General features: G+C 40.2%; 1 protein-coding gene across 6 annotated transcripts in view; it reads left to right on the plus strand.

Moving 5' to 3' along the window:
- Window positions 1–19,878, plus strand: part of LOC124185069 (protein sprint) — a 101,077-nt gene that overhangs the window by 16,914 nt on the left and 64,285 nt on the right. For 4 of the 6 annotated variants that reach the window (XM_046575421.1, XM_046575423.1, XM_046575422.1 and 1 more), the window contains exon 2: window positions 14,169–14,588. In XM_046575421.1, the coding sequence (XP_046431377.1) occupies window positions 14,508–14,588 (81 nt within the window). In that variant the 5' untranslated portion in view covers window positions 14,169–14,507. Of the gene's footprint in view, window positions 1–3,961; window positions 4,067–14,168; window positions 14,589–19,878 lie in introns of those variants that run through there. The other 2 variants (XM_046575429.1, XM_046575428.1) reach the window with 2 other exon arrangements.

Here is a 19,878-nt window from a genome sequence, read left to right on the forward strand (position 1 = left end):
CCTTCTACTATTCCGCACATTATTATACTGCGGATTTCCCTCATTGGTTTGCCCTTTCGTCGTGCTTAACGATTTATGGGACGTACGGTAGATTTGAAAAAGTTTTCAAACAAATTGGCGATGACACGAAACATTCAAGAATCGTTTATAAAACTCGCATATTTTAATCGGTAGACACCACCGCGTTATATGTCGACTACGTCTGCAGAAATATTGCTCGTTTTTCTACCATCGTTTCACCGAAAAATTAAAATTTAGATGGAACAATGTATTTATTGCCTAATCATAGGTTTATCATCCTTTTACATTATAATGATTGCACAATACATATATATATATATATATATATATATATACACATGTATATTCAATTTTTTTTTTCTTACTACCGAGCTCAGCTGAAAAATTTGTTTACGGCAGATGTTTCGTTGGAGAAATAGTGCAATAAAATACAAGCCAGCGGATTTTAACGTCTGTTTCGTGATGCGCGAATAGCGCAGACACTTGCCTACCTATATTAACCGGTTTCTTTTCTCGACAATCCCGCAATGCATCGCAGGCAATATACATACATACACGCATCCATACGTATCTTATACTCGGCGTAATATACAAACAATTGTGACTACATATTACGGTAAGCGGGCAGCACTGCGCCACCGCGAGGCATGAGAACATTGTAACCTTTGAATAAAATATGCCTGTACGTACACCGTAGCCGTATTACACGCTTTCATTAATTATTACACTATATTACAATTAACGACACGTATCGTAATACAAGCAGAATATAACAGACATCGCTCCGTCTAATTATCCACGCGATTATCGAGCGATTAACTATCCATTTTATTCTTTAAATAATTAATTGACCGTTAGATGGACCAAGTATCTACGGTCGGATATTATTATTGTTGTTGTTTTCATTGTCATTATCATTATCATTATCAATATCATTATTATTATCGTCATCTTCGTCGTAATCGTCATTATCGTTATTATTATCGATTAGTCATTCGGTGTACGAAAATCACACGAAGCAGTAACTAACTTCCTTCCGCAGGGTGAGACGGGCTCTTGCCGCGTTTGAGGTAGATGTTTTGTCCGAAGCATGGAACGGAGTTGAGTAACAATAATTACGATTAATTTGCCCCTTTTAGTCGGGCTCCAAAGGGCCGACTTCCCTGCCGGACTGGAGTAGAAGAGGTGACCTGGCACCCGGCAATGCACCTACACCTAAAGTACTGTACTTTTACCCGGAAACGAGTACCCAATTACGAATTAACAAGCGGCCCCTTTCAGATGTTAATCAGGTTTTATTTAAAGCTCGCCTTGGTTCGTGCCCAAAACTCTATTAAAGCTGTTGCGCCGCTGGTTTATCAACGCGGGAATGACGCGAATGCTTCGAAGGGTTGCAGGATCATGTATCGTGGTGTTGTTTTATGCGTTGGATCGATTCCTGTTTATACGACATTATAATATTGCGCATAATGTTTTACTCGATCCTCTGTTACTTTTTCGACTGCGTGCCGGACTAGTTATACCTAATGTCAGGTAATCGGTGTCGTTTTGTTGTATAACACGGCAACGGAACTTGATTACATTATAATCTTGATATGAAAATACACGAGCAATATCACACCGCGCTTTTTGTACGCCCGGAAAGATATGACAATGAAATTTCTTAATACTTTTGATATCCCATGGAGGGTAGAATTTTATTCTTGTTTAAATTATTTCAAATGGAATCGCAGACCTTGAATATAAATTCGCCATTCGGGTTGCGAAAATTCTCTTAATTTAATTTCACTCCTTTTATTTTTATTCAGCTCTAAAAATTGCAGGAACATGAAATTTTTGGTCTATCCAACGTTAGTCGCGTTGCGGTTTTTTCGTCTATAAAATTTAAGCTACTTTTATACAGGAAACTGGTTTCAGCCACGAGCTGCGCTTCCGTAATACACGCATATATACTTGTACAATTCGATTATATTTTTAGCCCGAAATGTATACGTGTAAAAAAGTGAACATTTCTGGGGGTTTCTGTTTTCTGTTTAGCTGTCATTTCACCGCGGCTTTTCCGTGAATCTGGTAAATCCTGATTTTCCGTTTTTCAATTAAGGGCAAAAGGTGTACGTGGCCTTGGAAGAATTTGACCGTGGAACAATCATTCGTAAATCATCTTTGAGAAAGACAAAAATATATAACAAATTTCAACTCAAGTATGCATACAGTAGAATATTTCGTATATTTTTCGGAAATAAAAAATTGATCTTTCCTTGCTGAAAAAAGGTGAAAAAAAAACAACCGTCAGCGTAATCAATGACTACGAAGAAATTTCTCGCATAATCAAACATCCTCCGAAAGAAATTTATTTTCCACCACTTAAAACTCGCCCGCCCAGCGTATAACTTCGTCCTCAAGAGTCGACACTTTGTATACTTATACTTGACGCGAGGTCTCGTTCCTTTTCATCTTTCTCTCTTTCTTTCCTTCTTTCATTCTCTCCCTCTATCGGCAAGATCATAGGAAATCAGCTGCAAAAGTCTGTCTTTCTAGTCTGTAAATCTAAAGCTAAGCGCGAGTTACACGTACCTAGAGATGCCTACGTATATTTAATCCAGCCGTTCGGCTGACAAGAAAGTCGAATAAGGGAAAAAAAGATCTTCCATAAATTCCATTTCTTAAGTATCGGCTGCGGCCGTCGTCGTTCAGAGTCCCGACCGATCCCTTAGATGCTCCCCAATTCTAACACCATCGTTAGGTAAATCTTTCATCGTTTTCACGCAGTTCAAACACGTGGTACGTTAAGACGCACGCCGCACGCGTATACATATATATTTTAATACATACGTCATTCTGCACTTCTGCGGCAATTTGATAAACAGTAGATGCAGGTTTGTATGGGTATCGCGATACCTCGACTCCTTGACTGTATATTCACCGGATAACGCAAAAAGAACATCGCTAAAAAATATTGTAATATAAATTCTCAACGAGTTAAACAATCTGTTAAACGTGTAATAAACCGCGCATATAGCGTCAAAGTTGAGAAGAAAATGTTTGAGAAAAAAAACACCAAAAAAAAAAAAAAAACGATAATTCGAACGACGTTTATTTTCCACGCGTAACCGCAATTAATTTTTTCCCCTCCTCCATCTTTTTTCGTCTCGCTTTTTTAGCCCCGTCTCAGATATATTGTATATTTTAATAAACGGTTTTTACAACTTGTTGGGTTCTTTTATTTCTCCCTTTCGTTAATTCTTCTCTTTTCTTTTTCTCCCAAGCTTTGGGCAGGGTGCGTTACAGATTGTATATTTTACTAGGGTGAATCACTGTACTATCAGACAGCACCAGCACCGGTAACAGCAACTACCAAAGAAAACGGAACGCGGCTGACATGACGATTACACGATAACCGCCAAGAGTTTAGTATATGCTAAAGTTCCGGTTAGCTTCGAACGTTGAGACGAAAAGAGAAGAGTAGAGAGGCTTTCGTCTACGTACGCATCGTCACACCGATTGCCTTCTCGACTCCTCCGGCTAGCGGTGGTAGCAGCAGCAGTGGTAGTAGTGGTAGTAGTAGTAGTAGTAGTAGTAGTAGTAATAGCAGTAGTAGTGGTGGTAGTACCTACTAGCAACTCCTGTTAGCTACACTTTAGTTTGAATTTAGTTGGCGACCGCGTCGCGCCGGCTTCCTCGATACTTCTAAATATCTGCCCGCTGTTTTCACTAGGAAGATGAACCTTTCGCCGCGGTTCCTCGGATATTGGCGCCGATCCGCAGGCCCGCTGATTCACGTGTCTCTCGACGAAGTATACGCGTATTAATCGCAGACACTTTGTCAGTTGAAATTTGCCGCGAGTCTAACTTCAGTCGAGTAGCGATGCGAAGGTTCTCGTTTTAAAGTGAGTGAGTCGGTGTGCAAGTCTCTCCTCGTACAGTGACTTTTTGGAATTTATCTTGTGCAACAGTGCCGGGATTGCAGAGAGTTGAAATTTGGATGCCAACTTTCATCAAATTCTCCCACCAGAATTGGCTTGCTTGGGAATACCGCGTGCTATGGGTAAGCTGCACTCATCGTCAGCGACACCGTGTGCTTCGTACTTGTTTCATGTTTGCGTACGAGCTATAAATGTTTAATCGCTCAACGCCTGCCGGCTCGTAACTTCTGCAATTTCGAGCAAATTTTCACCTTTGAATGCAAATCGAGTCAGAGACACGTTAGCAGGTTATATTCTATTCGCGATGGGAAAACGTTCGCTCCTAAGTTTTCTCATTTGAAAAAAAAACAATTCCCGTTTTCGAGGTTGAAGGAATTACTATTATTTGTTTTATTTTTCTTTTTCTACTTGATTACCTCACTTTTAATCCGTCGGTTATACTCTTGTTATATTATAGTGGTGGAGGTAGTTAAAACTAATATTTATGCATTTTTCTTTTCAACGTTGAATCGTGCGTAAAGAGAAAGTTATCGCCAGGCATATTGGATGTATTGCAAAATTATTGCACACCGCGAAGTAAAAGAACGCAATTAGGTTTTTAACACTGTATGTTCGGGACGTGTATATGAAACTTTTCGCGAAGCTATAATTGTTATTGTTATTCTTAGAAGTGTCTTACAAGGATATGTTACCCACGTATATCTCTGATTGACTCATAGACAGTTTCCATCGAATTAGGAAATTTTTGGGCATACGTATGATCACGGTAAATTTTATTGCTATTTATGTTTATTATTATTGTTATACTGTATCATCCATTCTTGATGATTTTTCTCGTGTCCATGACGCACCGGGAACAGAAGTAGAAAGAGAAAAAGAAAAAGATAAACCATGACTAGATAATCACGTCACTGGCATGTCCAGGAATCTGGATATATGTATACGTACGTATAGATATCTTATATAAACTATACCGACCTTTATGCCATGAATTTATCTCGAATTTAATTCAATCATCACGTCGTGTCGATCAAGGCAATGACACAAAACTGTTTAACGTGCGCTTTTCACAAGGTTGCATGTGCAGGCTGAAACTGCGACGTCTCGTTTATTCTCTATAGTCTTGCGGTGTGAGGAATTGAACGTCTTTTCTTCTTCTTCTTCTTCTTCTTCTTCTTCTTCTTCTTCTTCTTCTTTGCACGTGTTCCGTCTTAGCGATTGTGTTTGCTTGTTCAGTAACACCGAAAGATACAATGCTCCAAGGAAACCTGTAAGAACGAGTCCAAGTTTGTACAAGAGTATAGTCAACGGACCTCTTCCAGGGATTCTGCTGTAATATCTTCCGGTTAGTTTATATATATATATATATATATATATATATATATATATATACATAAACGTGTGTATACTTGTATCGAGTAATTATACACATACGTGGGAAAAATTCATTCTGAATTTCATTAACGAGACTGCCGACGCGACGTGCCGCGTGCGAGGCGGAAATTCTATTCACAATATACCCGCTTCTGAAAGTCGTTCCACACCGACGGTATAAGATTATACAGTTACTAGTAATATATCTCGACGATTTTACTCGCTCTAATCGATTAGAAATTCTTGGGATGAGCGCGCAATTTACACACTCACGTGTACGTTACACTCGTACGTCTGCACTCGACGTATATTCATCGAAATGAGGGAACCATCGAAAGTGAACTCAAAATTTGTACATCCCAATCTGTTTTCGTCGTAGGATGTTAACTTCGTCTGGCATGATCGTGACTCGGGATCTGACCCTGATAAAAATTTGAGTGGTTATACCGTTCTTGGTTAATCGACAACTTTCGGTTCTTCTTTTTATTTTGCAAATATGTGTGTGTGTGTGGGTGTACGTATAGTACATCGGCAGGATATACGGAATAGGATCGTGTGAGTGCATATTTACACAATGGTTAATCTTATACCGGTGACGCTTTTATCTTGAGGAAAAAGTACCGCACAGAATCGTTCGACGAGAGGACGATATAATACAGCAGGTCAGAATCGTACGGGAAACAGGAATTCCGCCTGCTGCTCTTCGCGAAACGGATAACTGGTTTTCCCATATTCCATTTTGTGCGGAGGAGGTCCAAAGATTTTGCTACTGCAGCGATCGATCCTACTCATATTCTAGGCGTTCACTCACCGATTTATTCTATAAACGAAACAACGAAATTATACGAAATTACGAATGCGATGAGTCGATCACGGAATATGACGAGTTTCCTTAATTTTGCAGTCCTTGTCTTATTTCTGCATTCCTTACTTTCGCGACTGATTCCTGGAGTATTCATATTTTAGCTATCACGAAAGACTTTTATCCACGGCTAAATTACAAGTTCGTATATATGTTAATCGATAAATCGTAAATTCATTCGGTGCAATCTATGTTATACGTATCATTGTGTATAAAGTTAGTTTATTATTTATGCGAATGAGAGAATTATGATTTTTTTGTTTATGAAATTTGGAAAAGATTTGTTATAAAGTCTTGCTGTGGTTGTCTGGAAAAAAAAAAATAAAATTACCGCACACTCGAATATTTTGGGCGAGTTAATTATCTAGATAAGTTTTTTTTCCTCTTTGTTTTTTGGTGTTATATTAAACAGTCCGAACAAATGTACCATGCGAAAATTCGGTAAAGGTAAGAATCTGTTTCTATGAGTAGAAGTTCGTTCCTCCGAAGGTGGATGATGTACGCAGTATGCCTGCAGTCGTGCGTCGGAGGAATTCCTGATGAGTATTTGAAAAATGCCGGCACCGATCGCGTCAGCGTCGTCAAATTCCTGTGTAGAATACATGCGTATATATATATGTTATTCAACTTGAGTCAGAGCCGCCGATTTATCGTAACGAGCTAATAAAAAAATAAAAAATAAAAAAAAGAGGCCTGTGTAACGAAACTAACAAATCAAGGAACAGAGACGACGAAAGTATTGTATTCACTGTACACATCACACTGATCAGAGTGTGTACCTGCGCTAATCACGATTATCGCCTTATCCGGCTTTTGAATCAGCTGCTGAAGATGAAAGGAAGCGCTGCCTTCGATACTTTTTCTTTTTCTACTTGACGCGCACCAAGGTGCAGGTACTTTTTTCCCGACGAATCTTGAATGATCAGCAGAGCTGTGTGCTTTCTTTGCGCCTCGTTTTATTTCGTTTGACGTTTCAATCACTTCCTGTACTCGGGACATAAAGATATTCCGACGAGGCGATGCCTGGACGAACGCCTGATCGGTGAGACGGAGAGATGAAAAAATTACCGGGAGAGCTGCCGAAAATCGTTGTGATCAATTGGCCTCGGAGCATAACTTCGAACAGTCGAGAAAATTTTTATTCTCATACTCGACCTTTTTTTATCCTGCGATCCGCCGAACCGTTGCCGGGAACTTTTCAATTTGTACAAATATTGACCGGTGGAACCCAATTTAAAAGTTAGATCTTTGTCTGACTATGTATATATATATTATATATATATATAATATTGCAGGATTTGAGGCTGCCGTTTAACGAGGTCAGAGTCGTGACCGTAGGACCCTTCGAGTTCTTACCTGTACTTTAAACTTTGCGCTGCAGTTTAGTCGGCTTCCAGACTTTTACAAAAGCTCTCAAACGGCGTCGCGGCTTCGATGCTTCGTCATTTCAACCGTTGTATCATCCGTTCCCAAAAAATTCTTTCCACCATTAAGTTAATCACGGTTGGAGAGAATTAAACAAATTATCATATCGTTGTCTTGAAAAAAATTATCAATTACCGAGGATGAATTATTATACTGTAACGATCTAGACGTTACAGAGAAAATAAACAGGTTCGTGAGCTAATCAAGCCAATTAACAGGCAGCGAAATTAAAAGGTGGGGAAAAAATGGTTTAATGGCAACGCATGTTTACAGTTTAAAGTCTGAAATAAAACTTTCTTTTACAATAATACGGGTTGACGAAGAAACCTTATTTTTTTGGTATCATGTGAAAGCTTAAAGCGTCTTTTATCTACGATGATTACTAGATCAGAAAAGAGGGGGCCACACGCATGATTTCATACTTTGTAAAATACACTAAATGTAAATTAATATCGTTGACGTTTGGTCGCGATCAGTTCAAAAACGAAGTTTTTCCAGAAAATAACCCATGCAAGTGTGACTGTAAGACTGTTTTCCCAATTTGTCGGAGGCATCTCGAAGCCGGTTGTCTTGACCTATCCTAACCAAACCTCGCCTACATCCAGTCGACGTATTCGCGAATGGCTAATCGCAAAGCTGGTGGGCGCAGCAAATAGCCTCGATGAAAAGCATCGCGTGGCAATATTCCCAAGTAGTAAAGATAGCAGTAGAGAGGACAGTGAGGCAGTGAGCGATGCGAACAGTAATAGGGGCCCCTTGAAGATGCTGCCTCAAGGCTCGGTGTTAAGGATGGTTGTTGGATGGACGAATACGAGGGAAGAAGGATGCGGGTCTCAATTTTGTACGAGTTTAAGTCAATTTAGCCTCGGTTCAATGGTTCTTCTTCTTCTCGTTTCTTCTCTCGTCGAGTTTGTCGACCGTCTGATAATTTCTCGTGCATGCAGGTTTACGCATTTCTATTTTCATACTGGGTATATTGCAGAAATTCGCGACATTGGCGTCATTTCGGCCGCCGCTGTTTTACGGAGAATCTTGAAAATTGTATGCACGAAATCTTATACCCACTTATGTTGTAGTATATACATATAAGTAGAGAGAAATTGTGTTGAAAAAAGAATCTGCTTCTCACTCTCTCTCTCTCTCTATCTCTCTTCCTCGCTCCTTACACACGTCCGCTTTACAATAACTCGACTCGCACACAAATATCAACACGCTGCACGTGACTCACGCTGCATGGACCCGTAATTGCGTTGGTACATCCTCGATGCTTGAGTAATATGCAAATGAAAAGGTCTGAAGTTTCCGGGCATGCTAATTCGCTCGACCCTTCGCAACTCGGCGGGGGCCCTCTGCCATCTCGAAAATTTTCCAACACGCTCGCCGGAAAATTCGTATGCTAATTTATGTGGTTTCTAGAAAAAGAAGAAAACAAATAGACACACACATAAACACGCGCGCGAGCGCGAGCTCTGCCTTCGGATAGTCGTCGGTACCCGTCAATTTGTTGCATCCACTCGAATTTTCTTACAACGAATTAATCGAAACACTTTTTACATGCATATCTACACACTCGCATCTCACATTTCTCGCGTATATGAACTATAATGAATCAATCAGCTTTTTTGCGACTGCAGCCACGAATCTGCGGTAGTAAGAGACCTCTTTTTTAATCATTAATTCTTCACTCGGCAATTGAGAAATATAGGGGAATGGGAAAAGGGTATTTGAGCAGTAAAAAACTGGAATCACGAAATATCAAGCAAATTCAATTACACGATATTGTATATATATATATGTATATAATTACCGAAATTAAGTCGATCCTTGTGGCGAATTATTCTATGCTGCTTCTGCCCGTTTAAATCTGGGAAATAAAAAGGGGGGCAAGAAATACATTGACGTCATTTACGTTGCATAACTAAATCTCTCTCTTTCTCTTTCTCTCTCGCTCTCTATCTTCGTCTTGAGGAATATATAACAACGATATAATTGGGGAATTTGCAAGAGTCGTACAGAGAGACGTTGAACTTCGTTAGAGAGGACAACCAGCTTATGATCTCATTCCGGCCTCAAGCTCATACGTGCACGTATAGATACGGTGCGTAAGTGTGTGTGTGTGTGTGTGTGTGTGTGTGTGTGTGTGTGTGTATACTACATATATGTATAGAAACGCAAGCACATACGAGGGTATTTTCAGGGATTTTATTTCCACGCGAAAAGAGAGAAGAGGGCACTTCATTTTCCGGTTGATGGTATCGTGGAAATATTTTCGCGACCGCACCCGTCGCGCGGCACACAAGAAGCGTGAAAATAGCAAATTGGTGTAATAATTTTTGCGGAAGAAACGTACAATTTTCGGAAGTGACAAGATAAAATTATGACAACGGTTCGCTGCTGCTGCTGCTGCTGCTGTCTAGTCGAGAGTCGCAGAAAGTCTGAGATTTCTTTTCCCCTTTTTCCCGTGGACTTTCTTTCCGCGTTGCGGCCATTCGACCCATGCGCTATTTCGTCCTTTCGCTCCCTTTTCACCCCGCTTTTTTCCCCACAAGCACGCGTCTTTAAGGGCGTAGAAAAAAACAAAAATAAAAAATTTCCCTCGCTTATTGCAATGCGAGAGAGAACAGCAGAGGAGGAGGATCTCAATGATCATCGATTCCTCGATCACGTTTTTAGCTCCTGCGGGCGTCTCGCACATGTTCGAAGATATCCGAGCTTAATTCGGTACCGTCGGCGATTTATTACGGGAAGAAATTGAGATAATTCGCTGTCACGCAGCTGTTAATTTTAAATACTCGCTCGGCCGGAAGTCGTTCATTATCTATCCGACCAGCTATACGATAATGCACATAAATACATACATACCTTTGCATCCTGCTTGTGCAGCTCACAACCGCGATCGACGGATAGTTTTGCCTTGAGGAATAATAATTCTTTTCTGTATCATGTATATTCCTTATTCTCTCTCTACTTCTATCTCTTATTCTTTCGTGATAACCGCCGGTGGCGAAAACACGCGATGTGAATACCGAATGAATTAAAACTCTGTGCGAGGATATTTCTATACTGGAAGACGAGAAAAATAAAAAAAAATAATAACAAAAATAAAAAAAAAAAAAGGTGGAAATGTCGAAACAAGTCGGTCGTTAATTTCTTCGCCTGAATGAAAGATCTCGCGGTTAATTAGAAAGAAGTGAAAAAAGAAAACAGTTATACTCGATTCGATGAATAAAGGTTGGCCCTCGAAAATCTGTAAGGGCTTGTATACGAAGTGAACACGTACCTGTGTATTTGTACATGCCGAATGGCTGTGTTGTGTACCTTTGGTAAGAAGTGAATTGGAACGAGACTTTTTTTTTTATCTCAGTTACACGGATTCGCGATTATCTATTTATAGGGGAAAATAAGAGAAAGCCTGTGTGTACAAGAAGCCTAGAAAAGCGTCAAAGTGGAAAGGACATAAATTAGTTCTTATCTTAATTAATTGTGTGTGGCTCTAACGTACAGCTCCACATACACGTGCGTATAACGACGAAAAATCAAAGACAAATTTAACCCCGCGGCCAAGTCGCGAGATGATAGATAAAGTCGCGCCGTGTGTGTGTCTGTATATACACATATAAATATATATGTATATGATTGTTTGAATTTTGTTTGGGTCGAGCGTTTTATTGCCTCGATAATCGAATACTTTCCGAGCTTATCTTGACGTTAACTTATATACGGACTGCGGTAGTAGAATTGCCTCGTCGGTATAATTGCTTTTCAAATCTTTTGACAATCCCTTTTTTTCTCACGTCAATTTCCGTTCTCTCTCTCTCTACGCGCGCTCTTTCCGCGTGTAACGGTTATGTATGGATTATACCTAGATTCGCAAATCTTTCTCGAGTCGTATCTCGAAAGATCTTTGCAGCTTGTCAAGATTAAACGCGACTGTCACTCGTGAGACGAATCGCGCTACAGTGACGTCATATTGTAATTAAGTAATCAAGCGCGGAACACGTGCAACGGGTTTGATTTTAATCGAGTCTAACGTAAATTTGTTGTGTAACTCGAGAGCCGAACTTCCCTGCCATCGGTATGCTAGGCGTGCGATATACGTAGCTACATGTACGGTGTATTCCCCCCCTTATACCTACGTAGGTACAGAGTTAGCGATCTGCGGAATAGCGAACGAGAGGAATATTGTTCCTCTCAGCCCTGCTGAATACTAATTATCCGATTAGCGCGAGGCGTTGTCCTATATATCGATAATACATACATATTATACGTATTTTGGAAAAGCCACATAGCTTCGCGTATTATATGAATTTTCGATGAGCCGCGCAAAGTCATAAATCCAGGCTCGCAGCCGGCCGAGGGTGATTTTCATCCCCTGTCGCGTGGTATTCATTGAATTTAATCTTTTGGCAGATATTTATAACTTCCGATGAAAACGGAATGGATTTTTAGGTGTATACACGCCTGTATAGGTACAATTATACGTGTATAGGTGTACAAAAGGAAATAGATCGATCAATTACACCGTACAGATTTGAAAAGTAAAATTATTATCCCGCCTAGGCGCCTCGGTGCCGCATATCTAACGTACATGTACAAATCGCGCGATCTTTCAATTTCGAGATTACGAATTCCGCGGGAAACATGCGCAGCTCGTTGTTCTCGGTTCGTATTCTGGTTAACTAAGAAGAAGACGATAACGGCACGTAACTTCCTGTTTGTCTTTCAAGTCACGGGAGGAAGTGAGAGGGAGAGAGCGAATGAGTGGAATTGCGTATAAGCTAGAAGCTTCGTAGGTGTACGTTTCAACGAAGCCGGTGTCGGTTCGATATGATTTTGTGATGCGTGCTATGCGAGTTTGAGTCGCGGTTGATCAGCGTTAAGGAAAAGAAGAAGAGAACGACAAAAAAAGGAAAAAAAAAAAAAAAACAACAACACAAAAAAAGGAAAAAGAAGTTGTGTTTTCCATTTGTGTTACAGTTCCGTTTCGCTGGTCTCGCTGTGTTGCCAAATAATTCATGACTCGAAGTTCTTCCTCTCCGTTACGCCGTAACGGCCGCGTGGTCCATTCGTATCCGATGTTTAAACGCTGCTTGTGTGCCTTTGTGGGTATTATTACCACTCCTTCGATCCAGGTATTCGATCGTGAGACACCTTCTGAACCGCTATTTATCTCCATTCTATCCTATTTCATCCGCCGTTCGCCTCGAGGCTTTGTTAACGCGTATATACCTTGTGACGGCGTAAGATTCGTGTTGTGTTATCGTATACCTGTTCGCCGCGTCGTACGTCATGAGAAGAATTCAATCTTCGAATATCCTTGATTCCCACGCCGCTGAATCGTACGTTACCTGCACTGGTCACGGATATCTTACATTTACACGCCGATAAAACGATGTTGAAGATAGTTACGCTGACGCGACGTGACGAAACGGTGAAACGAAAATCATCGTTTAACCACGTTTTCACGACACGTGTATGAGTGCAATAGTTACTAAAAAAATATTCGTGTCGTTACGAAAAAGGTTCAAGTATCGTTGATGTGATTATCGTTGAAAATACTACATTTTCTGTTATTGCATCATGTAATCTGTACGTATTCGCTAAATTTTGTTTCAGTTGAACAAGGGATTAGAATTAATTGATTGTTCCAACAATGTAAAATTAATGCTATAGTTTAAGTTAGTACAAGTAAATATAGTACGAGATACGGTAGTGAGAGAAAAAAAATTACACATATATCTGAAGAATATGTAACAAAAACCTCTGTTTATCCTTGTCCGACTTCAGTGTCTTAATGTAGAAAAGAATAAAGCTTAGAAGATATGAGAAAATGTGACATACTTGCTGTAGGAGAGGAAAATTTTTACATCGTGGATTAAAAATCATCTATTCATTGTGAAATTCTACAATTCCTCAATACAAGAAGAAGCTCGCGAAAGACTATAATGTTTAAAAAAAAATGAAAATTTAAATTCACCTAATTACATTACGACTCAAATTTGTGAATATAATCGTACGACCTGAATAATTATCTCGGATTATTCCACGGATTTATCGTAGAGTTATCTAAAAATCGATGTTTTCCAAAGGTCTTTCTTTGCACGCCACGCGATTGCTGAATCATAGTTCGGCCTGCATTGATACAATACATTAGATAGCGGGTATTCCTTTCTTTCTCGAACGGCGCGTGCCGCGATAGCAAAATAATAAACGACAAGTCGACTGTGAATATTAACCTTCCATTGTTTAGCCGTGACAGCGATAAGCTCTACACGTATTACATATGTATATATGCATAAATGTACACATGTATACGTAAATGCCTTACTTTACCAGGCTGCAGGCTACAACTCTGCTTATCGCGTTTTCCCCAAAACACAGCTGTCCCCGACAGATTAACGCATTAGCTCGTACTTGTAATCGATACATGGCGTACCATTGCATATATGTATATATATATATGATGTACCGCACATGCGTAACGTGCCTGGAAAACTGGGCTTTTTATACTGGCTGTGGAAAATAATATAATTGATGACCATTGTTTTTGTATGTACTTTCAGATCACCGACGATACGGGCAGCCGATCTTCGTATTCCCGCATCGAAATCAGTGTTGTAGAAACAGCTTGAAGATACGGGGATTCGATATAGTGAGAAACTAAAGAATAGGAATGAGAAGAAAATGATACGAGTAGTGACGAAAGTGAGAAATCGCGGTTAACAGCGCGAATGTATGAAGACAAAAAAAAAAGAAAAAAAAGAAAACGAAAAAAATCGGATGACATTTTCCTTCACGTTTCTTTTCTTCTCTCATTTTACCGCGTATTTCTTCATAAAAAATTCTTCTCTTCTCCTCGCGTGTCTTCCTGCACATATGTACGTTAGACGTACGTCCGAACGATGACGTCTCTACTGCAGAGGGATTATTCTTCGCAGAGAAAAAGGGAGTCGACGGGGAGCAACGCTTCGAGCTATTTGGTGGTGAGTGAATAGATAAATCGATACCAATCATCTCGCTCCATTTAAGCCGCTTATAAAGATGTTAGAATCAGATTAAGTGGACTCAATCGCCTTCGCGGATTCACACGCGGTCGATCGTCAAAGTACATCTAATTATCGTGACGAAATAGTTGAATTACTAGAAGATAAAATTCGTTGGGTAATTTATTAGGTACTTTTAAAGATGAAACAAATCGCCGCATGTGATATTATATTATATTCAAAAGTGAAATAGCTATTATTTAATATTATTATTATTATTATAATTATTATTATTACCCTTCAAGTAATTTTAAAACTTTTTTGCCCCTCGCATAAAGATGTATATATAATATATATACATAGATACAGTTGTTCGTTTTATACATTGTGTCATTGTTATACATATACCAGCGTTGCCGCACGTTGCCTGCTCTTTTCCTCCCTAGTTTTATTGCAGTTTGTTTCTTTCCTTGAGTGTAGAGGACTTTTTCCATTTCTTTTCCTTTTCGTATTTCCTTTTTTTCTTTTCACTCTCGTCCCGCATCTAGATAATATTACAATATTCGTAGTATACGTGGAGGGTGCAATAAGAGGAAAGGTGCAGTATACAGGCTCGTGTGACACAAACACTGCATTGCAAACGAACACAGCGATAGGGTTTAAATTGTTTTATTGCTGGTGTATAGAGGATCGTAACGCCGCTCTGTACGGCCGGTATATATATATATATGTACAATATATGTATGTATAAAATATAAAATCTCTTGTTATTTCGTACATACTTTTTCGCAATATTCTGTAACTAGTATATACGACGTCGTTCTCTCGATGTTTCGCTAACTGTTCGGGAAAATTGTTCGGTGTAGCTGTGCGTTATTGCACTTTGTTTCGTTGCGGCGCGTGGCGACGTTTTACCCTCTCTTATTTTCTAACAGGTATCTTCTTGCGATAGGCGCGAATAAGTTGGATTTTATTCTTTGAACGAGACACGGACACAGCGTGTGTGCAACATCTATAAATCTACCGTCTTGTATGTAATGTAATTTTTCTTCACGGATAGGTGAACGTGGATGCATACGGTGTATTATGTATTATACAGATACATGTACAATTGATACCTTGGAAACTTTCTATCTGCACGGTTCTTTTGGGATTCACTGCGTGGCATCTCTACCGTATCTGACATCCTCCTCCTTTTCCTCCTCAATCTCTTGTCAGAGGCGACGGGATGTTTTAAGAGGGATAAGGTGACATTTTCCATTTTCAACTCCCCCTTGCACGACCGGTTCGCCCTGAACGTGACCGATGACTTTTCCACATCCGTGTACACAATACACATGCATAGATTAGGGTGTAATAATATCCATGTATACACGATATACCTACAGTATTATGTTTATGTATGTATGTATACGCGTATCTACAGCTGCAGGGCTCTGCCATTTTAGGGTATATTTCGCGAGTGGTCTTGACTGCTAATGTAAATGCCGGCTGGGTGAAAGAGAGAGAGAGAGAGGGGGGTTAAAATCATATTTCATGAAAAATTAATGCATTCGAAGGATCCTTCTCATTTCCGGTCACGTCACGCCCCAACGGCGGAGAACAATTTTCAAAATTTGATTAATGCTGCAACCTCTTCTATCATCTCGTTATATGCATATATTATACATGTGGTTATGATTTTCGCCTCACTGTTTCAAAAAAAAATGTATACTCTTGTTTCGATTCGGTCATTCGCCTTATTCGCGTGATAATCAATCAGCTTATTTCTGTTTATTTTTTTCTCCCTGTCCCAGCATTTAAAATGTTTTTTTATTTTACCTCTCCAGTTGCCATGTTAATAGTATTTTTTTTCATTGAAAGGCCGACTTATTTCATGTTTTCACCTTCATTTTCCACGGTATAGACAAACTGCAGGATAAGAAAAAATTTTAAATACGCAGTTACAAAAAAAAAAAAAAAATACGAGACACATGCGCTAACCGGTGCATTCCGTATGCAGTTATTTTGAAGCCTTCACGGGTTACTCACTTTGAAGAAGTTCGTTTTTGTGAATTTTCAATCAATTATATCGTCTGCAACGGGGATCGACGGTCGTTCGAAAAGGGCCGTCAGAAGGAGGGACGATTTGCAAGTTTTAAATTCAATTTGCATATTTCGCTCCTCGTGCATTTACTCAAAATAGTCTAGCAAGCCCTGCTCTCAGCGAATCTCCCTTCAAACTTCGGGAAATATAATTTAATGTTGAAATGCCGAAAGTTTATAAGCGCAAATAATTCTACCGCTATACGTATAGTAATTTATTGAAAATTTAAGTATATCTGATGGTCGAATAATCCAGATAACAGAGAAAAAACGCGATTTCGAGAAATGAAATGTACGAAGAAACGGTGAAGAAAATTTAGAAACATAAAGACGGCAGAAAATTCACTGATATTCTCTGCTGGGCGTATATATTTTACCGCAAAGCGGCGGCCACGTGAGGATCTTTGGGTCGGTACCTACCTAAGACAGGCTGCAGATATATCTCTCAAAAGTTAAACTACCCTCCTTTAGAAAGTTAGGGGCGAGCACATCTCGCGCGGAGCGGCTCGAGGGATTTTTTTCCCTCTTTTTTTTCCACGTTTCTTCTCTTCCTCTTTGCTCTTTCCCCTATGCGTGTATACAGGTATATCACGCGTTTCTTTTTTTTTCTTTCTTCCTTCCTTCCTTCCTTCCTTCCTTCCTCTTTTTCCTAAGCGAACATAAATTCTTGGTCCAATCAACTTAAAACGGTGCTAAATTATTTCCCAGCGCGTTACCCGTCATGGTGGTAAACCACCGACCCTTTTGGTGCTAAAAGTCAGTGCAAAATCTACGATAGACTACGATTTCAAATTATCCCGCGGCAGCAGCAGCAGCAGCTGAATCAGCCCGTCAGAATCGAGAGTCACGTCGTCGAATGGCCCCCAAGAGGCTGAACGCTGCCTTGTTTACGCGATTATCCGGTTGCCTCACTCGCAGGCGCTTCGAGGCTGTCGCTTTACTTCCGACTCCCATCGTTCGTTCGGCTTCGAGCAAAAAATTTCTTTGAAAATAACCAAAAACATTTGGCCGATTTTATCTGTTGTTTTCTATACACACACATAAATTACAACGTTTCCTCCGCGCTGAGATCCTTGGCGGATTTTAGAATTGGATAATCGGCGGAACTTGAATTGATCTTGCAACTTCGCGAGAATTTGAATGTACTCGTTATACAGAGTGAATTGCTAACGACAGAATGGCTATAGTTTAATGCGCACGCGTTACAAGCCGAGAGCAGTTGTTTGCCAGGGTAGCCAACCGTCATAAATTCGAACGACAGCTCGCCGCGATGTATTTAACCTGAAAAATTTTGACATCCGTCGGTGTTGAGCACAACTTCCAGCGCCAACTGTCAAAAGTTTTGAAGTTGCGTTCGTGACGGTTGGCCAACCTGACGAACAACTGCTCTCGGATTGTAGCGCACGCGCATTCAATTTTTAACAGACGACGGATCATTCCGTCGTTAGCAATTCGCGCTGTACATGTGTATATTCATATTTGCAGATGTTTTGATCGAGTGTTGCTATAGCAATGTTGTACGGGGAGGTAGGTAATATCGATTCTCGGAGCAACACATTGGATACAAAATTGTGTCCTGCATCAAGTTTCCATGAGACTGAGCGATCTGTTCAACGCGTTACGACGATCTCGCGAGTGTTTTTAAAACTGAAATTGCTTGTATTTTGTTCTATTCTTTTTTCTAATCCCCTTCAGTCCTTATCGATAAATATTATACGATAACTGTAGCTAACGACAAAGTGATACGGTAACAATCACCAACAGTATAACCCGTGCGACGCGTATTAGTAGTTATCACTAGACTGACCGTTTATCATCGTCAGGTATCATATTCAATTTTCTCGAATCGTGTCACGTCGTGTGTAATACTTTATCGGATTTGTCCGGCGTTCATTTTATCGGATTAGATTCCCACGCGATCATTGCGCGATAATGTACCCAGCTCATTCGACGATCGATCCAAAACCCTCTCGATGGAAAATAAACACGCTTCTATTCTACTGACTCGGCATTGATAATATCGTCGGCCGCGATCCGCACGGTCAAACACCCTGACTGCACCTCCGTTTATCTCCGGTCACACACGGCTCGCTTATCAGCTGCATTTTTACACGCTCTCTGCAGACCGTGTGCTGCATGCAGGTATCTTGGCCGGACAGCCAGGGTTCGGTTTCTGTGCTGTGACAGCTGAACAGGCTCGAAATTGTTGAAGAAAAACGAATTTGAAGTATCGTTGCATCTTTCGTCGCGAAGAAAAATTAACAGCAACAAAAAAAAAAAAAAAAAGTTTCATCCCAAGGAAGGGAAAAGTATTCGGATCAGGAGTAAGAAAAAAGTTTCTCGTCCTTCAACGTAATGGAAAGGAGGAAAAAAAGGGAGTGCAAAAATGGATCCGAACAAAGTAATACGCGCTAATAGAAATTATCTCTCGCACTGCTTACCTATGTTATACAGGTATACTATAGGTAAGTAATGCCGAGGAACCGATGTATGGAGAAAAGTTTCGACGAAAGCGGTGTAGTTTTATCGTTCCGTACACGTAGTTTGGTCAGTACAGAACCGTCTTTTGTGAGAGCCACATGTCGCTAACCGGACGTTGAAACTTTATATAATGCCCATACGGCGTGGCGGCGGTACAAACAGGGCGCAGTAAATGTGGCCGTAATTACGGTGTAAAAATTAATAGTATACGTAACATTTTGGCCAGCAGAAGCAGGTCGAGGTTCAATTTTTTAACGTAGTAAGTTTCACAAACGTTTTCGAAAATTTAGTGAAAATCGGTGCCTGAATAATGCGGGCGAAACTGCGGTAATCCGTGAATTTGGTGCTTCAAAAAATACCCTTGCAATTTGAGCTTAGACTCGAGCGATACCGGGTGTCACGATTAAAGGCAAATTTTTTTCACCTAATCGTGAAAACGATCGCTCGTCTCGACGTTGAAAGAAGTTCATTGCTTACAGGCTGCCGCAGCTTGCACGATGCGTAATAGTCGGATGGAAAACAGATCTTAGACCTCGGGTCCTAAAAGCACACATCCAGACAAACACACACATACATCTGGCAGTGAATTTAAAGCGTTGCACGAACGACAAAGTGACACTGTTACAGAAGTGTCTTCGAGTGAAAGGTTGAAAATTGCGTCGATGGAAAAAAAAAACTACCCACGGTTTCGAGCCGAAGTTGTGTTCTGGAAATTTTCAGACAG

This window comes from Neodiprion fabricii, chromosome 6 (genome assembly GCF_021155785.1).
Source record: "Neodiprion fabricii isolate iyNeoFabr1 chromosome 6, iyNeoFabr1.1, whole genome shotgun sequence".
Lineage (NCBI taxonomy): Eukaryota > Metazoa > Arthropoda > Insecta > Hymenoptera > Diprionidae > Neodiprion > Neodiprion fabricii.